Source organism: Rhineura floridana, chromosome 7, assembly GCF_030035675.1.
Source record: "Rhineura floridana isolate rRhiFlo1 chromosome 7, rRhiFlo1.hap2, whole genome shotgun sequence".
Taxonomy (NCBI): Eukaryota; Metazoa; Chordata; class Lepidosauria; order Squamata; family Rhineuridae; genus Rhineura; species Rhineura floridana.
The window spans coordinates 52,250,764-52,277,129 of NC_084486.1; the positions used below are offsets into that span (position 1 = coordinate 52,250,764).

At 43.3% G+C, this 26,366-nt stretch overlaps 1 protein-coding gene and 1 long non-coding RNA gene across 6 annotated transcripts in view; one reads left to right on the forward strand and one right to left on the reverse strand.

The window, feature by feature from the left end:
- The window catches only part of CFAP46 (cilia and flagella associated protein 46), a 218,620-nt gene that overhangs the window by 187,928 nt on the left and 4,326 nt on the right, over positions 1–26,366 (forward strand). For 4 of the 5 annotated variants that reach the window (XM_061635622.1, XM_061635618.1, XM_061635619.1 and 1 more), the window contains 12 exons: positions 912–1,087; positions 1,802–1,983; positions 2,566–2,678; positions 6,673–6,869; positions 7,650–7,814; positions 8,579–8,655; positions 11,727–11,787; positions 12,552–12,587; positions 13,318–13,417; positions 14,792–14,904; positions 16,014–16,095; positions 17,250–17,386. In XM_061635622.1, the coding sequence (XP_061491606.1) occupies positions 912–1,087; positions 1,802–1,983; positions 2,566–2,678; positions 6,673–6,869; positions 7,650–7,814; positions 8,579–8,655; positions 11,727–11,787; positions 12,552–12,587; positions 13,318–13,417; positions 14,792–14,904; positions 16,014–16,095; positions 17,250–17,386 (1,439 nt within the window). The remainder of the gene's footprint in view (positions 1–911; positions 1,088–1,801; positions 1,984–2,565; positions 2,679–6,672; positions 6,870–7,649; positions 7,815–8,578; positions 8,656–11,726; positions 11,788–12,551; positions 12,588–13,317; positions 13,418–14,791; positions 14,905–16,013; positions 16,096–17,249; positions 17,387–26,366) is intronic. The other variant, XM_061635621.1, reaches the window with a different exon arrangement.
- On the reverse strand, positions 439–10,058 carry LOC133388956 (uncharacterized). The gene is made up of 4 exons (XR_009763986.1): positions 9,979–10,058; positions 7,713–7,820; positions 6,171–6,304; positions 439–473 (listed from the first exon to the last, which is right to left on the reverse strand). It is a non-coding gene; the product is annotated as an uncharacterized LOC133388956 (long non-coding RNA).

The following is a 26,366-nucleotide window of genomic DNA, read 5'->3' on the forward strand; positions in this document are numbered from 1 at the left end:
AATGATCGGATTCCTTTTTCCTCCTATATATTTTCATTTTTCTGATCTCCTCCGATATATATATTTTCTGCTTTGCAGAGAATTATCGATACTATAATTGCTTAGTCATGAGTCTGCACTGGTATAGATCTTTATTCTGAAGTCTAATTATTGTCCATTTATATTCCTTTTGAAATGCAGATTAAGGCAAATAATCTGTCTGTCAGAAACAATGAACACCTCATTCCACCCTGCTGCTTATGATCAACACATCATTCCTCCCCTGCTGCTTTCTGTCTGTCAGTTGCAATCAACACTTCATTGACATCAGTGAAAGGGAATACACATTTGAAGATCTCACAAAGAAAGTAGATCAATAAAAGTATCACTCACACTATTGATGATTTCAAAGCGAATTTTGGAAAAAATACTAATCTGGAAAAAAAGAATGAATCTGAAACCAGGCACAGAGAGTTGCTGCTTCAAAATTCTCTCTGCAAAGATAGAGAATATCAGAAATAATAATTAATCAGATGTCAAATTTGATTATTGCATAAATGGAGCCCATCACTAGTGTGGAGACAGAGGTTGAAATACACAGCGGACACCCTCCAACATTCATTCTGCTTGAGCATCTTCTCTGTGTCAGGTCTATTCATTGCCCACCTACTCTAGATTCCTTGCCTTTCTCCAAGGAATGCTCCTTCCTGCCCCAAGAAAAGCAGTGAAAGGAATTAAGAATGTTAGTAACGTAGCATTGTCTTTTTCAAACTATGTATAAACTACTATCATTTGGACCACTGAGGTAGTTCATTACTTGCACTGCTTTCAGTTATATGCCTATGACAGATAAGAAGGCAATAAGTAATTAACTGTAAAAAAGAGAGAAAAAGCAGGGCCTTCAAAAGAAAGAAATTTGTTTCCTTCAATAGATCTCTCTTGTATGGTGCGGTACTTGAGAAAGTAAGATCTGCCAGTCCAAAGGAGCAAAGAGAACACAAGGAAAAGGGTGGACAGAAGAAAGAAAAGGGTGGACAGCAAAAGGAAAAGAGCGGACAGCAGAAGGAAAAGGGTGGACAGCAAAAAGGAAAACCTGTTCAGATGACTTGTAAGTTTAAGAAGTGCAGATTTAACTATGGTTGACTTTTGTTGGGCTGCGCCGTGCTAAGTCTTGACACACAAATATTTTGGGCACAAAAGTGCTATTTTGAGGGCCAAATTATGCCCTTGAGAGCCCTCCTCCACTCTACCTTGTCATAGGTTGATTGGCAGCAGATGCAACTCCACTTCTTAAAGTGCATCTTCTAGCTGGGAGCTGTGTTCTCAGCCAGCTTTGGATCATGTCATGAGCATGATGAAGTCACAATGCCTCTATCCATTCGGACACTTTTGCCCTCCCTTCCATCAGTTTCTTTAAAAAAAGGCAAGTATTTTTCTTGGCAGCCTTTAATCCTGCCTAGTCTTGAATAGAAACATAACTCATACTGTCAAAATAATTCATTTTCATTCCCTGCGCAGATGTTTCATTAGTGCTTGCAATGGAGGATTGGGATTGTGCTATCCCAGCTCCATGCACCCCTAATGAGTAGTTATCTTGGTACACAAATATTATGTAAGTACACAAATATTACATAGGAACCCTGGCACCTAATTTACTTATACCACTACTACAGTAATTCATGTCTCTGGTGCTTCGATCCTTTCTATACTCATGTGCTACAAAGATAAGGATGTGGAAAATGAAAAGATGCAGTGCATTTTAAAAAAAAATCCAATGCATTGTAAATGTTATTTAATAGGTTTGTATTTTAATTTATATCAGTGCAGGCTAAAATTGTGCGGTCCCATGTGAATTCTGATACTTTCTTGAATTTGTTGGAGAGGGTAAAGCTTTTCAAACAAGAAAAGATGAAGAGTCTTCTGAAGCAAATATCACCAGATAAAGCCCAGGAAGACAAAAATGAGTTTCGAAGAATGCAAGAATCATCTGTCAAATTAGTTACAGTAAGAGAACCTGTTAGAAGTACTGCATTTGTTCATATTGGTATTTTCACATGTGATATATTGAGATAATAGAGTAACAGATAACTACTACTTTTTCTTTTTTGTGGATACAGTGTAAGTTTTTGCCCAGAATAGTTTCACTAGTGTCAACAAGAACACTCTCTAGGGCATTGGTCTTCAATTGGTGGGTTAGGACCCACAACTGGATCACAGCCTAATCTAGGGGAAGTCATAATGGCAGAACTGCCTCATTTCTAAATTATGAAGTGGGTTTCCAAATGCATGTTTGAACTAAAATGAATCCTTGGTCTAGTGGATGATTTTGTAAGTATTACAACTATTGCACCAATATTTTTGTTAGAAGACTCATTATCAAATAAAGTAATACATGCATAAAAATAAGAAAACATAACATTGTTTAAAGGTGATTGTTCGATTTAGACTTGGGATAGTTCAAATACGTTACTAATTTGCCATGAGTATTCTGCTTCTATTTGACTACTCTGTTATTCTTTCTGTCTTTGTTATTGTGCCTTTACACTTTTTTTGTAATAAACTTTACTGTTTCACTTTATGTCCTAGAATATGGAACATGAAGATGAACAACATTTTATATTAGAATTCCAGGCTATCTTGAAAGAAATGGAAGAATATCTGAAACCTGTATTGTCACAGTTTGATTTCTCCGAGCTGAGGTAATTTTTAAATTGTTTGTTCTCTCTTAAAGTATTTTAAAATTATGTTTTATATGCATAAACGACTCTGTTCTTGCCCTCAAAAGACTTGTGCTACGAGCTAATTGGAGTCTGATAGGTCCATGCAGGCTTTTGCTTATGAAAAAAAAATTACTTATGTGACTGTTTCACCATCCTCAGTTCACAAATCAACCAGAACATTTGGTTGTGTATAATAATAATAATAATAAAATTTTATTTTTGAGTCGCCTATCTGGCCGAATTAACGGCCACTCTAGGCGACGTACATTTACATAATAAAATACAATAAAACCAATAAGAACCACAACAATAATTAATAATACCAATATTAAGAACTAACCCACCCCAGAAATCCCATAGGCCTGCCTAAACAGCCAGGTCTTCAAGGCCCGGCGGAAGCCTATCAAAGAAGGGGCATGGCGAAGGTCGAGAGGAAGGGAATTCCAGAGGGTGGGGGCCATAATCAAAAATGCCTTCTCTCTGGTCCGCACCAGCCTCACTATCTTAACTGGTGGGACCGAGAGAAGGTCTTGTGTGGCTGATCTCGTCAGGCGGCATAATTGGTGATACTGGAGGTGCTCCTTCAGATAAACTGGGCCAAGACCGTATAGGGCTTTAAAGGTCAACACCAACACCTTGAATTGGGCCCAGTAAACAACTGGTAGCCAGTGCAGATCCACTAACACCGGAGTTATATGATCACGGCGACGGCTGTTCTTAATCAAACGTGCCGCCGCATTCTGTATCAGTTGTAATTTCCGGACCGTTTTCAAGGGTAACCCCACGTAGAGCGCATTATAGTAGTCCAAGCGGGAGAAGACCAGGGCATGTGTCACCCGTGGGAGCAAATGGGCAGGAACGTAGGGTTGCAGTCTTCTTATCAGATGTAATTGATACCAAGCTGCCCGTCTCACTGCCGAGACCTGAGCTTCCATGGACAGCTGGGAGTCAAGAATGACCCCGAGGCTGCGGACCTGGTCTTTTAGGGGCAATTTTACCCCATTGAACACCAGGTCTATATCCCCCAACCTGCCCCTGTCTCCCACGAGCAACACCTCGGTCTTGTCGGGATTAAGTTTCAGCCTATTCCTTCCCATCCATCCACTTACGGATTCCAGGCACTTGGAAATGGTATCCACAGCCAACTCTGGTGAGGACTTAAACGAGAGATAGAGCTGAGTGTCATCCGCATATTGGTGGCACCGCAGCCCAAATCTCCTGATGATGGCCCCCAGCGGCTTTACATAGATGTTGAATAGCATGGGGGAGAGGATAGAGCCCTGTGGCACTCCACAATTAAGAGACCAAGGGTCTGAAACCTCATCCCCCAATGCCACCCATTGATGCCTGTCTGAGAGATAGGAACGGAGCCACCGTAAAACAGTGCCTCCTATTCCTAATCCCTCCAGGCGATCTAAAAGGATACCGTGGTCAACGGTATCGAAAGCCGCTGAGAGATCCAGGAGGACGAGGAAGGTAAATTCTCCCCTATCCAACGCCCTCCTCATATCATCCACCAGGGCAACCAAGGCTGTTTCAGTTCCATGTCCAGTCCTGAAGCCCAATTGGAATGGATCTAGATAATCTGCTTCATCCAAGTGCATCTGTAACTGTTTGGCCACCACACGTTCAATCACCTTGCCTAGAAATGGTAAATTAGAGACTGGGCGAAAGTTATTCAACTGTTGGGGATCCAAGGAGGGCTTTTTCAAGATGGGCTTTATGACTGCCTCCTTGAAGGCTAATGGCATTGCACCCTCTTCCAAGGATGCATTTACTATTGCCTTGATCCCTTCGCTCAGTCCCTCTTTGCAGCTCATAATGAGCCACGAAGGGCAAGGATCCAACAGACAGGTGGTTGGCTTTACAGTAGAGAGCACCTTGTCCACTTCCTCAGAGGGAAGAGGCTGAAACCGATCCCACCGTACCAGAATGCAACTGGCCGGCTCTGGCTCACTTCCTGTATCCACGGCGTACGGAATCCCACTCTTCAGGCGCTCGATTTTATTGGCAAAGTGTTTAGCAAATGTGTCACAGAAGGCTTTAGAATGCTCCATAGGGTCCTGAACAACTGGACCGACCAGATTTCGTACCACTTGGAACAACCTCCTGGGACAACACTCTGCGGACGCAATAGAGGCAGCAAAGAATTCCTTCTTTGTTGCCCTTGTTGCCACCTGGTAGGCAGCTATTGCTGTTCTAACCAGTGTCCAATCGTCTTCAGAGCGGGATTTCCGCCACCGGCGCTCTAGTTGTCTCACCTCCTGTCTCAGACCCCGGAGCCGTGGTGTATACCAGGGTGCTATCTGAGCTCTATTCAGGGGGAGAGGACGTTTCGGAGCCACCCGGTCTACAGCCCTAGTGATCTCCTTATTCCACTCCATCACCAGGGTTTCGACCGGGCGGCCTTCAGCCGACTCCAAGTCTCCCAGCTGACCCTTGGGTTATATTTTAAGCATGAATGATCAGAATAAGAGACAACTTCCTTTTTTTAAAAAGTATGCACATAAGAAAAGAAACATTTAACAGAACCCTTTCACAAACAGCATGCATAAGAAGATAACATGAGAAAAAGTAACAAAGTGCCCAATATGATAGAAACATAGGAAGTTCCCTTATACCAAGTCAGACCATTGGTCTAACTTGCTCAGTACTGTTGACACTGACTGGCATAAACTCTCTGAGTTTCAGACCAGGAGTCCTTCCCAGCACTAGCTGGAGATGCTAGGGATAATAGTGCTATATCTATAAGGAAAGTGCTCTACAACTGAGCTATAGCCCTTTCCATATAGCTATAGCACTATTATCAACTATAAGCAAAGGCATCAGAAAACTACTGTTGAATATTAATAATGAAAAAACTCTAACATGATGAAGAAATTTCTTACAGAAGTGCAGAAACTAATCTGCACAGACACACTCTAGGAGTCTTCTACTACCTCTGAAAATACACATGTTAGACAATCCTGGGCGCCCCATTTTTTCAGACATTGTCAGTATCACAGTGAGGTATCTTCAGGTCCTGCGACTACTGCCAATGATGCTGTGCTCATGCAAAATAGCAGGAGGCAAGTAATTGATCAAGAGATGTGTTTGGCCACCTTGGCCCTTCTTTCCTGTTAGCAGGGCAGCAGCAGCTCTTCTAGACCAAAATGCATAGGTGTGATGGACGAGATTTCAATGGCTATCTCGCTGTGCCACCTTCCCCAGGTAAGACACGAGCTGCAATTGGACCCTGAATCGAGTGAAGAAGGAAAACATGATCCAAACACAATAGAACTTTGATCAAAGGTTCTAACTGTCCCAAAGAAGCTTCTCAGTCCAACCGAGAGTGTGACCTTGGTCAGAAAGACAACTTTATTCAGGAAACAGCAACAATTTATAGATCAACATGGCATGGCAAGCAGTAAACATTGTAAAAGACAGAGTCATCAAACGAGGATGTAAACAGACGTAATATAGAGAACATACGTATTCACAAGAAACAGAAGGTGAAGTCTCATCCTTTCTGTCTTCCTGTTCTTGTTAGGTCTTACCCTTCTGTGATCAGTGGTTAAATGCATCATTGAAATTGTCTCTAAAAGGAACGTGGCTCTGTCTTTGTTCTAGATAAAGTAAGGCAGTTACAACAGATTATAGATGTCATTGCTTTGCCAAGAATTAACACATACTTAGCACAAGCCTAAAAGGTTAGGGAGAGATACATTTTTTATAACAGACATAAACCTCAGAAGAGGGAGAATTTTCCACGACAACAGGTGACTGAGACCATCAGAACTATGCAAACCTATGTTAACCTTAAGTAAAACTAGGAGGAAGTGGGTTTCTCTGTGCATAATGACAAAGCCAAGTGGGCATTGCATTTACTACTGCAAATAGCATGAAACAAGGTACGAGTATTTGATTTCTATTTATGTTCTTCAGAAATTCTGTGCTATATAATATTTTTAAGACCTGATTTTTGTCTCCTCAGGCATCCCAGTCCAGCAGTCTCTCCAGCTGACTCGGGGAAAACCAAAGGTGACTCAGGTAAAGCTAAAGCAGGTGACTCAGGAAAAAACAAAAAAGGTAGTCCAGGAAAAACTAAAGCAGATGACTCAGGAAAAGCCAAAGCAAATGAGGCAGGGAAAGCAAAAACTAAAAATAAGGAGAAAGCCAGTACAAATCAAGGTATGTCTTTAGCTCCAGAGCATATTTGTAGTGCCAAACTATAAAGTAAATTATCTTCTTCCTAAAGAATTTGTTACACAATTTCAGAGTATGAATTATTATATTTTCAGGTTTGTACAAGTTGCCTGTGATGTCTGTAATTATGTTTGTAAGGCATATTTTGGTACCATTAGTGAATATATTTAAACAGGGTGACAAACCATTGTGTGCCACTAAAATTATGGGCAGCCTTGGGCTTCTGAGCTCATCTTCCCCTTCTCCATTCTTCCATGCATGAGGGAATTTAAGCTTCCTTTCCTGGTTTGTATAAACTATAGCATGCTCAGGATCCTAAATAATGGTTTGAACCTGGTTTGTGGGCAATCTATGGGTTGACCAAATTATAGTTTTCTAGGCTTGAACAAAACAACAACCTATGGATTGCCTCAAACTAGGAGATATGCTTCTGATTTCCTTCCTTTGAATGTGCAGGAAGGAGGAGAGAGAGGCTCATATCTGCTTGTGCTTGTAATGGCAAACCAAGAATCATTTACCGTTGTTTCTGAATACAGCTATGATGTTTGGAGAAAGAAATGCTGATTTGTGGTTAATTCTTGTGGCTCTCTCGAAGGAGAGAGCCACAATTTGATACAACCCCAGGGGCTTCCCAAAGAGCCTCCCCCCAAAAGGCCAACAGTGTTAGCTTATTTGAGCAGAAGGAAAATACTTCCCATGTAAGAACAGTTGTTGCTATTGTTTTTTGTGAGAATTACTGATTTGTCCCATTTTTCCTACATTTAGCTGGTCTTGAAGATACAGGAGAATACATGATACTGCTGGTGGACAAATTTCTTATGGAGTTACCTTTGGAAGGTCTGAATATCTTTCAAGAAGAGACAATAAGTTCTGTGTCCAGAGACTTTTCTCTCCAAATTTTGTACAACCGCTTGCATAAAGAAGAATCAGGTGCAGCTGTGTTGACATATATTTGAAAATACAGTCAAAGTATTTTAAAAAATGTATAAACTTTACATGCCCCTTTTTTATTATAGTTGGTGTCATGAGAAGATACTTTAAGCTTTTTTATCCCACCATTAGCTCTCCTATACTTACGTAGAGACTCCTGTGGAAAAGTTATGTGGTGTTTGCACATTTGTATGCAACTGATGTTAGTATGCAAATGTGTCAAATGATTATCAGAAGAATTCCCTGCAATAAGCTTCCCAATTATCTCTGTGATTAACATACGTTGATGATCATGAAAGGCTATTGAAGTTGCTAAAGATTCAAGTGATAAAATGAGTAACAAGCTAGATAGGGGAAAGCCCTGCTATGTACCTCTTTCCAGATGTAATTTCTTGGATAGTCTCCCATTCATTGAAAGCATTGCTATTGATTTAGCACAGGGGTGGGGAACTTCTGATCCATAGGCAAAATATGGCCTGGTATGGGTCCCAATTTGGTCTACCAGGCAATTTCCCCAAAACCACACCCACCTTCCCCATAGCTGATGTCATATGTTATGTCAAGTGTGGAACAAAGATGTATGTAGATCAGCTGTGCAACCAGGTTCCCAGGGAACTCAGGTGAGCAGCCAATCCTTGCAGAAAGCAGTTTTGCCAGCCCTGTGCTCAGTGTTTTGTATGTCTAAGACAAAAACATGTCTGGTGTAAAAGTTCCCTAGTTTAGCACATCACATTTTAGGTTGATTGTGCTTTTAACATTTGCAGAAAATGAAATAAAAAAGGATGTAAAAGGTGCAAAGGAATCAAAACCAAAAGGTGAACAAAAAAGGTCCATGAAAGGAGTAAGTATATTTTTTATTATTTCTGTTGAGTTTCTTACCTGTATATCTTTATTTTTCTTTTAATATGTATATTAGTGAAGCAATTGTATAATGCATTATTATTATTATTATTATTATTAATCATAATCATAATTAGATTTGTTAGTCGCTTGTTACCCAAAGGCCTCCAAGTGACTTACAACCAGGGCCGGTTCCAAGGGGCAGCCAGGTGGGGCACTGGCTCAAGGGCCCCTGAGGTTACAGAAGCCCCTGAGGGGCCCCTCTGCTCCCCTTCCGCAATTCGCGGCAGGATTGCTGCTGCAGATCGCACAGCGAGAGCTTCAGGGCTCCGCCATTCCCTTGCTTAACTTAAGCTTTTCTGCGGTTGTGCATGCAGCGGTGCCGTTAAGAAAGATGGCAGCTGAGGTTTTCCTAAGTGGCTGAAGCCTTTGCCACCATCTTGGCTGATGGCACGCATATATGCTGCATGCTCACATCCCTGCCATGAACCAAGATAACGGCAGAGTCTTCAGGTCCTTAGGGAAACCTCAGCCGCCATCTTTCTTAAGGACACTGCTGCGTGCACAACCTCAGAACAAGGTAAGTTAAGCAAGGGAATGGCAGAGCCCCGAAGCTCTCTCCGTGCACGAATTGCGGATGGGGAGTGCTGGGGCCTGGGGCAGGCTTTTACCCAAGACCTCCAGCGTGTCTGGGGCTTGCCCTGGGTGCGCGCACACGTGTATGTGTGCGTGCGCACATGCATGCCAGGGCCCAGGGCAAGCTGGTGCCCAAGGGACCCGGCATGTCTGGTGCCGGCCCTGCTTACAACACATTTAATATCGTAACTATAAATACATTATACCATAAAAGTAGAACCAAACAAGCCCCATAACAGCCACAGGAAGCTTTGGCAGTACACTGAAATGACTGAAGGATGTTATTCCTGTGAATGTACAAGATTGAGGGTTCTTTATACTCCCCTTTGTCTGTTACAAATCCAGATTACTTATATGACAAACATTGTGGTCACCTGAGTTTCTAGATTCTTGGCCAGCAGTTAGCCTGGGATAGAGATCCTACCAAGGAACATACTTTGGTATAGGGATATCTCAGGAAAATTAATTAGGAGCTCAGCAGCTGAAGATCTTACAATGTTCTATTTATTTTTTTAACATATACATTTTTTTCAGTACATATAATGCTATAGGTGGTTGTAGCCAAGGAATCAGAATATCAAATGATACATATCACATATAAGGGATGTACATCAAGCATGTTACACTTTATACAGGTCATGCGTCACATTATAGTTCTTCAATACAACATGTAATGAACTCAGCTCACCCTTGTAGTTTGTGGATCATCAACATGCAGGGCAGTATTTTATTTATTCATTCATTCATTTATTAAATTTATATCCTGCCCTTCCTCCCAGAAGGAGCTGAGGGCAGCAGACATAATGCACTGGTGAAAATGTCCTGGACTGCCTGCCTTATATAGCCCTGTCTTATCACATGTTCCCATCTGTGAATGTCACAGTGTATGCTGACTATGTACTCTTATGTATTCTGAACCTGAATATGGATGCTACTATACCAGGCAAGACCGGTGGGCAAGACCAGAGTACTTGGCTGGTTTCCCAGTTTCTTATCTTTGTTTACAATAACAGGGAACACATTAGCTGGTTTCCCAGAAATGGGGAAAAGAGGGAAAAAGTTAAAAGAAGCCTTTTTTAAAAAATGGTTTGTGTTTAACTATGCTGAAACATACATACCTCTACATCATTTATTGTTATATACATAACACTAGAGAGCTCACAAGGGCCAAAATCCACAAAAATAGACACAGCCCATAACAACACTGTGTTTGCTTGGCTCCTTATTTCTTCTTACATCTTTGAATTAATATAAAAGCTATAATATTTCACAATAAGAATATGGGTCATAAATTGCTACTACTTTTCTGGAGAAACAGCACTAGCTGATGTTACTTGAAAAGTCTTTCAGCAATAAATGTATCTTGATAAAGGGATTAGTAGGGCTGGCCTGACAATATAGATTGGCAGGGTGGCAAAAATGTAGGGGAATTCTTCAAGAGGGAATATAATTCTCACTCCATCCTACACCCTTTCAACCGGGGGTGGGCAACCTGTGACTTCTAGATGTTGTTGGACTAAGAGGCAGACCTTTCATTAGGCAGAGTGAGGAAGGTGCCTCAGGAGACAGACGATGGAGCAGGCAGCAGCAGTGAGGTGTTGGAGAACAGGGCTGTGTGTGCTTCACTGCCTGCCCTGAACCTCCTAAGCTAGAGTGCTGTCCTCAGGTGTGGTGGAGGATGCTATTCTGTCCCCAGTGCTGACTGACATAAGAGTCAGCTATCAGTCTAGTTGGCTTTAGAACAAGTAATAGAGGAGGCACCATCTTATCCTTCACCTCAGGCACCAAAATGTCTTGGGCTAGCCCTGATTGGACTCTTAACTCCCGTCAACACCCTAGTAAGCTGGCCAATAGTCAGGAATCGTGGAAATTGTAGTCCAACATCTGTAGAACCACTGATTGTCCACCCCTGCTTTAGACAATGAGGTCTGAGATATGGAGGCAATATGTGTTCCTCCTCCTTCACCTCTCCCACCTCCATTTTTCCTGATTTGTACATCCTGGTTAGCCCCCCTTTGTACAAGTGAATAGAATGATGGGTCTGTTATCAGTTGGCGTTGGCAAATGAAAGGGGTAACCCTCATGCAAAATAGTTTGAGCCAACCTGGTGCTTGAGAAGTGATGTTGACCAGGACATTTGTGCATATTTGAACTAATTCTCCATAATCACAATTGTGGCATACACACCCTGGCTTGGGTTTAGTGGCAACCGGGATCTTCCTCAAAAGTTATGTAAAGTAACATTTTCAGCTTATTTTGAAAAGAACAGAGTTATGCAGTATTAATGGATACTACTTAGGATTTGAATCCTAAGCATGCTTACCAGAGAGTAAGTCCCAGCTGAACTTATTAGGCCTTAATTGTGAAAAAACAAGTTTAGAATTATACTGTAGGTGTTTTTTCATACCAAGGCTAAAACAGTTTCTTTTTTAACAGCCTGTCCTTAACCGTGTTCTGCCATCCAACTGCCTTCCCATTGATATACATAATATTAAATGTATCCTTTCAGAAATTATTTACCAAACAGAATACTTAAATCATGATGTCATACTAGTGCTCTTGAGCACTAGAGGGAGTTAAACCCATCTGGTTCCAGAATGATATCATATAGAAACACCCTTCAGATGAGTCCAATAGAACCTTTTACATCAGGTCTGTCAGTTTCCTTGAAGTCAGCAATTGATCCACAGCATAGTCACTGCTTGCTGTCCACCACACAAATTACTGAATCATCTTCAGGGCTAGGAAAGGTAGTAGGGCACTGGGGCTGACCTCCCTGTGGCTACTATTACTAATTGCTACAGAAACGCAAGTGTATTACTTGCAGTTTGCTAGCCTTTAGAGTGAAGGGGATGGTGTGGAGTGGGTGGGTGTGGCCATTGGTAAGTGGAAAAGGAGACATGAATTTTAAACAGTACTTAAGCGGGCAAAATGAAAGGGAAGCTGTTTCATATTGTGAGAGGATTATGGAGGTCAAGCAATAGCATGGAGAAAGGGAGCTTTGATGTTACTGAGTTAGGAAGGGTAAAATGCTCTGGCCCAGAAGCAGGAAGCTTGGTAACCAGGAGGAAGGGACCTGCTGGTGGTGATTTCTGGAGGCAAGATGTGGAAAGGCGACATGTTAGGATTGGACATTGAGTAGTGTTTTTAAGCTAGCCACTGGTCCTACTTCTGGTCAGTGGGGGGGATATGCAAAAATTATGGATGTAGATATTTGCATTTGACACCTCTTGTTTACATGTTCTTAATGGCATGTCTCAGATGTTGTGGATCCATATAATGATGCAAAAGAAAAAGGTAAGTTTTGTATAAAAATGTAAATTAGCCTAGAACTTCCATTTCTTGATTTCCCAACATTTTCAAAGGCAGTGCAGCTAGTGTGTAGATTTACAAGTTACTACAGTTTATAGTTTAAGAGGATGAGCTGATTTTATTTTATATATTAAAGAAAAAATATTTCTGCTTAAAGTTCCTCTTTTTTTTAAGTTGATATTTAGGAAGTGAAAAGCTTGTCCTAATAAGTGACTTATGATATTCAAAAAATCAAGTTAATGTTGCAGTCTTAACAACTCATCTGGCTGCCATAGGTAAGTAAGCAGTTTGGGAGAGGAAGAATGGATCACTCTGAGCCTACTCTGCCAGCCTATTTGGTTTGTGTGCTGGTTGTGGAAAAAGAAATGACCCTTCCTCTGTGACCAGAACAGAAACACAACAGGCTGGTGGAGGAGAGACGGAGTAATCTAGACCCTCCTCTGCCAGACCACTGAGCAGAAGGCACTTTTTTTTACTAGTCTACTAAGGAGCTAGAAGCTTGCATTTCCAGGCTTCCCTCCTCTGTAGTCAGCTTGAAACACAAACTACTACCCTCTTAGCAGGCAAATAACTTTTTTTTCAGGCTACTAACTTTTGTTGGCTTATTTACAATGCCAATGTATTTTTTTCAGCTACAACTGTTTACAATTATATACATAGACAGATATAAATGGTGGAAAACCATGTTTCTAATGATAAAAAATTATTTACTCAGAATCAGAAAGTCCTGCACAAAAATTTAAGACACTCCTAGAAAAATATGAGCCATTTACATTTCGTTGGGATGGAATTATTGGTAGCACACATGTTCCAAGGTATGTAGTTTGTTTCTTGGGAAGTATGCACTATTTATTTTAGGATGTCTAATGCATCTGTCCATATGCTGCTAATGAAGAGTCAAAACAAGGGGGCAAAGTCCAAGCAAAATTTAAGCACTTTCAGGTTCCACTGCTTTCAGCTTAAGATTTATGAAACTTTCCTATTGAAATGAATGGGAAACTTGCTCAGCTATGCCCAGAATGTGTCAGTCTTTTATGGCTGTAATAAAAATACCTAAGAAAAGTAACGTGAAAGAGTGCACAGCTAGTTCCAGAATTTAGAAAGCCCATGCACAGACATATCCATACTGTTGATTAGGTGAGAAGAAATTAGATTCAGTTTGCATTTAAAGTCAAATTTATCAAATTCGCACTTTCCGAAACAATATGAGAACTGGAGCACAGCCATCCTTCAAAATTTGCATTTATCTACATTCTGCAATGCAGTTCTCCAACCAGGCAATTTTTTAAAAAAATGCATATATTAAGGAAACGTGTGTACAAAATGAGTATATTGGCAAAGATAACGTACAAAAATGCATTATATTAGAAGAAATTGCTTGTAAAATGTGTACATTTGTCAAAACCATACAAAAATTAGATACAAAAATATATTAGAAAAAATGCATTTATTATGAGAAATTCACACTAAAAATCCAAATAATTTTCATGAGAATTTTTTTATAAAAACAAATTGCTGCAGAAATGTGGAGAACTGAATTTAAGATTAGAAAAATAAGAAACTGAAAGAACCAAAACTGACAGATCATTTCATCCCTACTATTGATACGCATAATACAGATATCCTACCAATCTGTAAAAATAGAACTATAAATTATTTTCCTCATCATATAATTTTACACAGTAGCAGATGGTACCTTGGGGCAACGCCACTCACCTGGTGTCTGATCACCATGTTGCTGCTGCTTACTGGGAAGGTAGAGGAGGAGAGGCAAGGCAGCGGTAAGGGCAGGACAGTGCAACTTCCAATCTGGTGCTCCTGCAGATACTGACCTCACCACCATCTCCTCTTACCTGTCTGCCTCCCAATAAACAGCAGCAACTCAACCAACCAGAAGTCAGGTGAGTTATAGTGCCCCACCACACCATTCGCTATTGTTTTTACAAGTATTTCTGGCATTAGGGCTCACAGCTGGTGACAAATTAGTTATATTTCTTTAAATGTAATATTTTCTAGAACTAATATTTTCTAGAGCATCATACTAATACGTTTTTAAATAACATACAGTATAGACTACATATTCTTATATCAGCCTCCTATTATCACTGTGGTTTGTTCTACAATATTCCTATACGCTGAATGTATTATTAAAATAAAGTTTTGACTGTTGTTATTTTTTTCCCCTTCAGTCAAGCTGAGTGGGAACATTTACTGAATAACTGCAGCACACTTCTCTTCTCTGGATTCTCAAGATTTCTCTCTCATATATTGCTTGAAAGATTAGTTCCTATGAACATCCCAGGTGATTTAATGAAGCTGGGAGGGAAAGCACTTTGTTTTCCTTGCAGATCATAATAAAACTCTGTTTTGTTGATTTTGAAATGTCTGATTCTATTAGAGCAAATTTCTACAAGAATTGCAGAGAACTCACACACACAAAAAGCCATAATGTGGTGAATTTTCCCTGTCATTCAAAGGAGATCTAATTTATGGTCCCTTTTCAAGTTTCCTTCATAACATGAGAGCTGTGGTAGCGTGGTTTCTTCTTGCACAGTTTAAGGTAACATCAGAATATCAGACAAGGTGGGAGGTGTCCAATTTGGGGGTCATCTCCATGGCAGCATTTGCCTTTTTCGAAACTGGGGCACCCCAATGTAGGGAGGAGCCACAACATGGGCATCCCATCTGGCCTGGAGCTTCTGATGATAATTGTATGGTGCCAAAAGGAGCCATTAGCAGCTCGCGTAACATGATGTTTACATCACAAGAGGCCCTTACAACCATGTCTTGAGAGAGTCATTCCTTGAGGCACACTTCCTGAATAATGAAACAAGAGTAAGATGTGTTGGAATGGTGTGTCTTAAAGGAAGCTTGTTTCTCAAGAAAACATGAAGTTGACCATATGGAGCTGAACCCAGGAAAAAACTTCACCTTAACAACTGTACAGTTTTATTACAGCTTGTTGGCAGTATCTGCAAGAAAACATAGTGATAAACTGTGTACCAGTCAGCCAGACATACTCCAGCAGGGTACATTCTGATCCACCACACCCATGCGTACGCAGGTTTTATGTTACCCACCCACAGTCACTCTGCATTCTGTGACCACTCATTGGACTGTCAGGGAGTTGCCCCCTTAGGGTTTTTTCTTCTAAATTTTGTATATTTCTTGAAATCTTGCGGTTCCATTTGTGCATCATTTGCCTCCCCCGATTTCTGTTTAAATCTGCCCCCCATGCCACATACCATTCTGGAAAGTTCCTTACTCTCAGATTTTCTCTGGGGACACAGGGATCTGCAGGGAGGGGAGCGGGATAGGAAGTCTTGTTAGACAAGCAGAGTTCTGCTCACATATTTTTGGATCCAAGGTGGTACTGAGGTAATATTAATATTGTTGTTTCCCCCCCATCAGAATGTCAGTTGATGGTGCTTTTAGAACTTGTGCATTCAAAACCAAGTGTTGCACGAGTGAGAAATCTTGATGAGGATAAAAGGTAAAAAAACTCATATAAATTTAAGTTTATTAGCTTTAACATAGGTTTTTTAATCATGTATCATTTTATTGTATATCTGTTGGGGGGGTGTTCTTTTACAGCGTGCAATGCAAATCTATACATCCTCTACTCAAAAGCAAGTCCCACTGAGTTCAATGGGAGTTACTTCTCGGAAAGTGTGCATAGAATTCCTCATTCTTTGCTGTCAAAAATAAAATTCTTCAGTGGGCACTAGGACAGGCCCAAGTGGGTATTGTTTTCCTTCTGTTGCTTGAGGCAGGAAAAATGTAAACACTCCACAGGAAGCTCTCGGGTTCCCCTCCCCCAGAGTGTCCGGTCGTTTTTACTAACAATTTACTTTGCAAATAAAACTATATGCAGAGAACTTACTGCATTTGTATTGTACTATGTCCTGGAGATCAAGGTGTAACTTCTTTAAAATTTAAACTAAATAATTGGTTTAAAATTGTATTAATGTAGGCCATATGGTAAACAACACAAAGACACACCTAACCCCATTAAAACTGATGGGTTTCCACCCATTAAATTCCATCAGCTTATCACAAAGTAAGGTGCACTTAAGCCCATTATAATCCACACCTCTATTTCTGTGTTAAATTGATAAGATTAGTGATGCACAATTAGATCTGTGTTGAATTAATAATAATCAGAACCTCCTTTTGCATTCTTTCTTGGGAGTAAGTCCACATAAATTTAACGAGACTTACTTCCAAGTAAATATGGATAGGGTTGGGCTCTTAGACTCTTAACTCGGGGATAGGTAATTACCAGTCATAATGTGTTCTGTGTATATAGCTTGCAAATCGCAACAGAATTTGTATGGTAATTTTATTGTTGTATTTTGATTTTTTAATGTTTTATTTTGTATTTAAATTGTTTTTAAATTTATTTATTGTAAACCACCCAGACAACTCTGTGTTATGTGGCAACATATAGATGTTGTAAATAAATAAAATATTTGATGCCAGACATGTTGATGAGAAGCAGATGAACAAAGTGAACAAAAATGCAGTTCACTTTCTATTCTTCTAACTCTTGAAATTTGAACAAGCATGTTTTGTCCTTTGTGTTAAGATCATTCAACAATATGTACATGTAATTTTCATTAATTACATTTATACTTTCTTTTTTAGTTCTTTACGCTTGTCTCTGGAGATGCCAACTGAGACAGCAATTATTCTAAGCCTTACTGGAGTGCGTTCTATCATAGCTAACCAATGGTTTACTGCCTTGGAAGAGAATGCAACACGACTGGAAAGCTTATGTGAAAGTATGTAATAGCCAACTTCTTAAAACAGCTGAGCCTAATGCTTTTTTCTGAATATTATAATTAGCGTTCATGTTTAAATGTGAGAAAGTGAAGCTTCTAGACTCATAGGGGTCCTAGAACAGTGGTTTTCCAAACTTTCCAGCTTCAAGAAACCCTTTCCAGCAAGGAACCGTTGCACATCTGCAATGAATCCCTAAATGTTGCAGGGGATTTTGGGAAGTGCTCTAGTTCATACAGAGCACTGACTTGGTCAATGAAAGCCCAACCTCAAAAAACTACTCTTATGTGGGGGAAAAAGTAATAACACCACATTTATTGAATACAGTTCAAAAATCAAAGAGCTGTCATGCATACTGCTTAACACACTATACACAGCCTTAACAAGCATACATTACTACACTCATTAACACAGGGATAAGTGCTTTGACTGCTAGATGGCCAGTCTAGGAGTTGCAATTAACAAGGAGGAAAAAGTGGGACTGTAGCATCAGAGGCATCATGCTGCTCTGGGTAAATGCAGAGTTCTCTCCTCTGCCCCATCTTGCCCAGAAGATGCTGTCTTCTGTCCAAGCTCTTACACTCTTTTCCCTGCTATCAGAGATCACTTGCTCAAGGCTCCTCCTTTCATACTCTTGACCACAGGCTATCAGCACATGATCAGAGAAACATTAGTCCTGTACACTGGTGATTGAGTATGTGCTGATCTTGCAGGATGTTTTCCTAAACAGATCACACAGGGGCCTGACTGGGCGCTATTCCTTCCAGTTCCAAGGAGATTAGGCATCTCAGGTTTTGATGTGTCTCCAGCCAGTTTTGCTTTGCTTACCAAACTGCGTGATGAAGCTCGTATTGCCTGTTGCTTCTTTCCTGGTAGCACAGTGTTCTTTTCTAAGCTAAATATTCATTCCTTATTCACATTGGTCACTTCTGATTCATATTGAAGGCAGTAAAAAATTGTATATTTTGAGAAAATTAAAGGTGCAATATTACTGAAATGTAAAGCAGTCTATAAAGAAGAAAATAGTTTATCCTTAGATGCTTGACTGGAATTGTTAAATGACATATATGAGTATTTGACATGGACAGAATGTATATTAGTACATACATCATAAAAGCATTCCTTACTTACTAAATATGTAACACTGGTTGGGCTTCTCCATTGCTCCATAGGAACTGTGTCCTACAGCTCATCCATTTCTCTCCTATGCAGTTTAGGGGATCATTGGGTATGGTGGGCAAGGTAACTTTCAAACAAACTGATTTACCATTCTTATCTTCTCCCATAACAAGCTTCAAATGAGCTTTCTCCTTGGATAATAGTCCATCAAGTGGGGCTGTAGCACCACCTAGTGACCATAGGCAGGAAATTACAGCAGAATTGCTGGGAGTAGGTCGAGTCACACACATGATCTCTCTAGTCTTCCTGCCTCGTCAACCTAGGCAGTAGAATTTTACTTGTCTCTCTGTTTCTTCCTTCACTGTTGAGCTTACCTTTTTCTGTTTGCCTTCTTCTCCTCAGCTATCTTCCCTTTGTTGGGTAAGTGTTGTCCTTTGTCTTGTTTATATATTAAAAAAAAACCTCCCTCAGTGTCATTTTCTCTCAGCCCCGTTCTCCCCCCCCCACTTCACTCTCCGCTTGGGCCGATCAGGACAGGAAAGGGAGGCCTGACTAGATCCAGTCAGAGCCCCTTTTTGAGCAGAATTAGAGCCATTTCTTGCACTCTCCGCAGCCCAGAAAGGTGTGCATGCATGAGAGGTGCTTTGCAACCAATCGCCTCTACTGCACCCCAGAAAGGCGCAAGTGCATGTGAGAGAGAATGGCAGCAATGGGCTATTTCTCAGGGCTTCAGGCAGACGCTCCCTGCCCTTCACCGCCTGCCCTGCCATCACAGACTCAGCGGCCACTGAAGGCTCCCGCCGCTGCTTCAACAGACACTACTCCAGCACCTTGCAAGCCTGTGCAGCTGGAGAAAGCTTCCCCACCCCCGCCACAGCGGAGCCTGATCCAACTCCCTGTAAGGCACTCAAGAAAATAAAACACAGGGAGACTAAGGCAAAGGCTTCAATAAGCAGCGCAGTGGCTCCAGCCCCCTCCCGCTTCCCCCACTGCACAAATTCCTGTCAAAAAGAGATCAGCTGCCATTTTAGGAGCCTTCCCTTCTGCGGCTCCCACCAGGAAACAACTCGTGGCTGCTGCTGCCTCAGAGCCAGTGATGATTACAGGGGAGTCTGGCATCACCCCCACATCATGCCAACCCTCAGGCGCCTCAGAGATGCCCATGATAGCCATAACCATCCTGGCACCTACTCCTAAGAAGCGCCTTCAGGCTACTCACAGTCCTAGGCACCATCAGCCTTGTCACATCTTCCAAGAGTCATCATGGCCTCATGCTAGGCATACTCAGGACTCTCTCTCAGAGGATGAGCCTGCTATAGCTGCACCTAGGGTTTCCTCAGCCAGTGAAAGGAAATTCTCCACAGATGAGGAAAGGGCTCAGCCGCCTCCTCTGCCTCACCCCATGCTAGTGCAAGCTGTTCCATTCCAGCTCACGCCTGAAGCATTGTCCCACATCAGGAAAGCTCTCATTGGGACTCTGTGCACTGAACTCTCAGCCCCCGCCCTGTCACAACAAACAGTGGCCAAAGCTGCTTTATCACAGCATGTCACCTATACATGCAGATCTAGGTGCCCTCAGCGCAGGCTCCCTAGAGAGTTTATTGCACATTCTTCAGAGGAAGAGGATGCCTCTTCTCCTGAACCTTTTGCAGCACCCAGAGGCTGTACGGCCGTCAGCTCACCCAGAGATCCTTTGGATCCGTTCATAGATCCCGACTGTGAGGATGAGGAGTGGAGTGTGGATTCAGGGATGAAGGATGCCCCATCTGCAGCAATTTCCACTTCCCACAGACTCTTTGTGGCTGACCACTTCTTGCCTCTACTATGCAAATCCTTGGCAGCCTTGGACATCAACTCTTCATTGCAAGACCCACCTCTACCTTCTTCCAGGGCAGCCTCAGTGCTGAAGGCTCCCAATCCCAAGTTGGTGACCGTCCTTGTGGCTGACACGTTCAAGGCAGTAGCCCAATCCAAGTGGCAAGCTCCTCTTCAGACCCAGTGCCCTCCTGGTTTGGTGGCCCGCTTCTACTCCCTCAAGCCAGCTTTCATGGACATACTGAAAGTCCCTGGGATGGATGGTCCCATTTCTGCTCTGATTTTTCATTCTACAAGGGTGATTGCAACACAGGCTGTGGCACGACGTACCTTATGGTTACATCACTGGGATGCCCCCAGGGGCTCGGGTCAACTTGTTGACGGCCCCATATGCTAGACTGAAATTATTCTGCAATCAGGCCCTCCAGGAAGTCCTCATGGATCCTAAAGAGAAACGCAAACCATTCTTGGCTGCCCTGCATCAAGAGGAGCACAGACCTTGTCGCAGATTTGCTCCTTATCAGCCGACTTTTCAACCATTTCAGCCTTCTTTACAGTCATTTCAGTCCTTTTGACATTCACGGTCTTTGGGCAGAGGCGAAGACTACCGCCCAGGACAGCCAAACTGGCTCGACTTCTCCATTGTTCCAAACATTGGGACCACATAACCACAGATTTCTGGGTACGACAAGCAGTTTGGGTGGGCTACATGATAGAGCTGGAAAGCCTTCTTCCAAATCATTTTCTGCCCTCCCCCATGCCCAGTTTTCTCATAAAGTGTCAGGCTCTTTCAGACACCATTCTCCACCTTCTCCATATTGGGCCAATAGAGCACATACCAGTCGCAGAGTGGTTCTCAGGAGTCTACTCCATTTTCTTCGTCGTGCCGAAATGCAACAAAACAACCTGGAGGGCATTCTTGAACTTGAAATTCCTCTGTATTTGGGAGGCTCTACACCAAAATGACTATCTAGCCTCAATAGATCTCCAGGAGGCCTATCTACACATGCCTATTCACCCACGGCACAAACAATACCTCTGCTTTGCCTATGGCCGGCAACACTACCAGTATCGCGCAATGCCCTTTGGCCTCTCCTCCCCCCCGAGTGTTTACAAAGATTATGGTTGCCCTGGTAGCTTCCCTTCATTGCCAAGGTGTTCACATTTATCTATACTTAGACGATCTGTTAATCCGCGCAGAGACCCATCTTCAAGCAGAAATGGGTTCATCCCACCCTGCAGGTCCTGTCATCCCATAGCTTCCTCATCAACTATGCCAAGAGTCACCTGGTTCCCACACACCACCTACAGCACCTGGGGGTTATTCTAGACACCCAAGAGGCCACGATCCAACTATCCAGAGGGATTCCTGACTGCGCTGGGGGAATTGGAACCTGCTGAAGGTCGCCCAGTCGAAACCCTGGTGATGGAGTGGAATGAGGGAATCACCAGGGCATTAGACCGGGTGGCTCCGAAACGTCCTCTTCCCCTGAATAGGACTCAGACGGCTCTGTGGTATACACCCCGGTTGTGTAGTCTGAGGCAGGAGGTGAGACGACTAGAGCGCCGGTGGCGAAAATCCCGTTCTGAAGATGCTCGGACACAGGTTAGAGCAGCAATAGCTGCCTACCAGGTGGCAGTGAGGGCAACAAAGAAGGATTTCTTTGCTGCCTCTATTGCATCCGCAGAGTGCTGTCCCAGGAAGCTGTTCCAAGTGGTCCGAAGCCTGGTCGGTCCAGCTGCTCAGGAACCCTTGGAACATTCTAAGGCTTCCTGTGACAAATTGGCAAAGCACTTTGCTGATAAAGTCGAGCACCTGAAGAACTCGATTCGGTACGCTGTGTATGCAGTGGGGGATCCGGAGTTGACCAATTGCAGTCCGGTTCTGTGGGATCGGTTCCAGCCTCTCCCTTCTGAGGATGTGGACAAGGTGCTTTCAACGGTAAAGCCTACCACCTGTCTGATTGATCCTTGCCCATCATGGTTTCTTATGAAATGTAGGGAGAAATTAGGCGAAGGGATCAGGGCGGTCGTAAATGCATCTTTGAAGGAGGGTGTTTTGCCACCAGCCCTCAAGGAGGCAATTATAAAACCTATTTTGAAAAAGGCCTCCTTGGATCCCAAAGTCTTGAACAACTTTCGCCCCGTTTCAAATCTGCCATTTTTGGGGAAGATCATTGAGCGAGTGGTGGCTGGCCAGTTGGCAGCACACTTGGATGAAACGGATTATTTGGATCCATACCAATCGGGTTTCAGGACTGGACATAGTACTGAAACAGCCTTGGTCGCTCTGGTGGATGATATGAGGAGGGCATTAGACGGGGGAGAATCCACCTTTCTTGTCCTCCTGGATCTCTCGGCGGCTTTTGATACCGTCGACCACGGTATCTTGTTGGATCGCCTGGAAGGATTGGGAATAGGAGGCACTGTTTTGCAGTGGTTCCGTTCCTTTCTCTCTGATAGGCATCAACAGGTAGCATTGGGAGATGAGGTTTCAGACCCTTGGCCCCTCACATGCGGAGTGCCACAGGGTTCTATCCTCTCTCCCATGCTATTTAACATCTATGTAAAGCCGCTGGGAGCTATCATCAGGAGTTTTGGGCTGCGATGTCATCAATATGTAGATGACACGCAGCTCTATCTCTCCTTTAAATCTTCACCAGAGATGGCTGTGGAGACCTTGTCCAAGTGCCTGGAATCCGTGAGTGGATGGATGGGAAGGAACAGACTGAAGCTCAATCCTGATAAGACCGAGGTGCTACTTGTGGGTGACAGGGGGAGGTTGGGTGCTGTTGACCTACAGTTTAATGGGGTGAGTTTACCCCTGAAAGATCAGGTCCGCAGCCTCGGGGTGGTTCTTGATTCCAAGCTGTCCATGGAGGCTCAGATTTCGGCAGTGAGCCGGGCAGCTTGGTACCAATTACATCTCATACGGAGGCTGCAACCCTACCTCCCTATTCATCAGCTCCCACTGGTGGTACACGCCCTGGTCACCTCTCGATTAGACTACTGCAGTGCGCTCTACGTGGGGTTACCCTTGAAAACGGTCCGGAAACTACAACTGGTGCAGAATGCGGCGGCTCGGTTGCGTACAAACAGCCGCCGCCGTGATCACATCACGCCAGTATTATTTCACGTACATTGGCTGCCAGTTGTTTTCCGGGCCCAATTCAAGGTGTTGGTATTAACCTTTAAATCCCTATACGGTCTCGGCCCAGTTTATCTGAAGGAGTGCCTCCAGTACCACAAATTAAGCCGCCCAACCAGATCAGCCACACAGGGCCTTCTCTCAGTCCCACCAACGAAAACAGCTAGGTTGGTAGGGACTAGAGAGAGGGCATTTTCAGTGGTGGCCCCCACTCTCTGGAACTCCCTCCCATTCGATCTTTGCCATGCCCCTTCCCTGGATATATTTCGCCGGGCATTAAAAACTTGGCTTTTTGGACAGGCCTTCAGGAATTCCGGGGAGGGCTAACTTTTTTGGGATATTTTATTATCTATTGATTACCCTAACTGATTTCATGCTGCTGTGATTATGATCGTACTGATTTTATTGTATTTTATCTGTATTGTATTGTAATTTACTGAATTTTAGTTTGTACGTCGCCTAGAGTGGCTTCGGCCAGATAGGCGACACAAAAATTAAATTTATTTATTTATATATTTATTTATCCCTGGAACGGGTGCAGACCCTACAATCCACTGCAATGACATTACTTGCTTCGTCCTCTGCAAACCTTATGAATCTGGCCGAGGCTCTCAGCCTTTTTATATTTGCTATCCAGATAGTGCCTTGGGCAAGGCATCACTCTCGTCCATTGCAGTGGTTCCTGCTTCCCTATCAGCAGGACATCATGGCCTTCAGGCATCATCAGCTGTGCCTTCCCACTCGCCTTTGTGACTCATTCGTATGGTGGAAGACTCTTTCCAACTTCAGGAGGAGCATTCCTTTCCAGGATCCACCATGGGTCACAATCACAACCGACACCAGTCTCCAAGTGGGGTGCACATTGTTTCTCTCTTTGCATCCAAGGGCAGTGGTCCTCAGAGGAGTCTCAATACAGTGTCAATTGGCTGGAACACAGGGCAGCTCAACTCACCATCCAACACTTCACTCCCAGCCTCAACCTTCACCACATCCTCCACACCGACAATGTCTGTACGAAGGCCCATGTCAACAAATGAGGAATGTGGTCACGGAGCCTTCAGCAGGAAGCCACTCTTCTCCTCTCTTGGGCTGAGTCACACCTGGAGTCTATGCACGCAGAACATCTCAGAGGAGATGCCAATGTGGAAGCAGACTGGCTAAGTCGTCAGCAACTTCAGGAGGGGGAATGGAGACTGCACCCGAAAGCCTTCTCTCAACCACAACGCCACTTTGGCAACATGGCAGTGGACCTCTTGCTTCTCCCGGCAACCATCAGTTCTTCACCCAGTATCCATTTCACCAGGCAGAGGGAGTAGATGCACTTGCAACGGCCTGGCCTCCAGGCCTCCTCTATGCTTTTCTGCCAACTCTGCTGTTAGCCCACACCTTACAGAAGCTGAGAGAGAATGTGCAGAGATGGTACTGACAGCGCCCTTCTGGCCATGCCACCCGTGGTTTTCAGAGTTGATGTGTCTGTCAATCGATGCACCTCTGAGTCTTCCGCTTTACTGGAACCTACTCACACAAGGGCCAGTCCAGCATCTGGACACATCCTGGCTGCATCTGACCACCTGAAGGTTGAGCGCAGCTACCTAGGGGAAGCAGGTCTGTCGCAGGAGGTAATAAACACCATCCTGGCATCATGCCGTTCCTCTACAAAAAGAATCTACAGTTCCACGTGGTGCAGCTTCTCCACTTGGAGTGCAGACAGAGACATCTCCCCAACCCACACTTCAGTCTCAGAGATCCTGGTCTTTCTCCAAGAGGTCCTCAACAGGGGCCTTAAGGCCAACACCCTGCAGTGCCAGGTCTTGGCCCTGTCATCGGTATTATCTCTCTGTCCCTCCAGAGTCACTAGTTCTCATCCTCTTGTATGGCTTCTCAGGGGAGCTACCAGCCTTTGCCCTCCTGTTGTCCATCAATATCCCTCTTGGAGTCTCCAAACGGTCTTCGCGGCATTAGAGGCCACCTTTTGAACCACTCAACACCACTACTCTTCATCTAATGTCATGCAGAGTGCTTTTTCTTGTGGCCATCACCTCGGCCAGGTGTATTTCAGAGCTCAATATGCTGTCCGTGGCCAAACACCTCTGCATTTTTCACAAGGATTGCATTGTTCTGAGACTAGACCCCTCCTTCGTGCCAAAGGTAAACTCGCCTTTTTATCGCCAACAAGAGATCATCCTTCCTTCCTTTTATCCGGATCCTATACGGCCACATGAGAAGCCCTGGCATTCCCTAGAAGTCTGGAGGGTGTTGAAGGTGTATCTTAATCAGACCAAAGAGTTTAGATTGTCAGACTCATTGTTTGTATCTTTTCATCCCACCTGCTTGGGGAAAAGAGTCTCTACTTCAACCCTGTCATGTTGGCTACGAGCCTATTAAGTTAGCATATGAAGTACAAAAGGTGCCAGTCCCTAATAATATAACGGCACATTCCACCCTTTCAGCTTCTACTTCAGCAGCCTTCTTGGTTAATGTTCCCTTAGCAGAGATCTCCTGCAAGGCCACTTGGTCGTCTGCTAATACATTTGCAGCTCATTATAAAATGGAATTTCATTCTTCGACCGCAACTACTTTTGGCTGCCAGGTCCTGCAGCATGCTCTTAAGCAGTGAGCCACTTTACCCTCCCTATCTTAGGTGGGAACTGCTCTGGTATATCCCACTTGATGGATTATCATCCAGGGAGATGAGGACTTTGGTCCTTACCTGAAATACATTTCTCCTGGATAATAGCCCATCAAGGCCCACCTCTACATGGCTCTGCATGCTGTAGTCCTCCAGCATAAGGGTTCTATGGACGTAGAAAGAAAAATAACACTACAAGAATCTGACAAACAGTTATGCATGTTATAGTTCTCATTATATTGTGTTTTCCCCTCCTTATGGCTATCATATC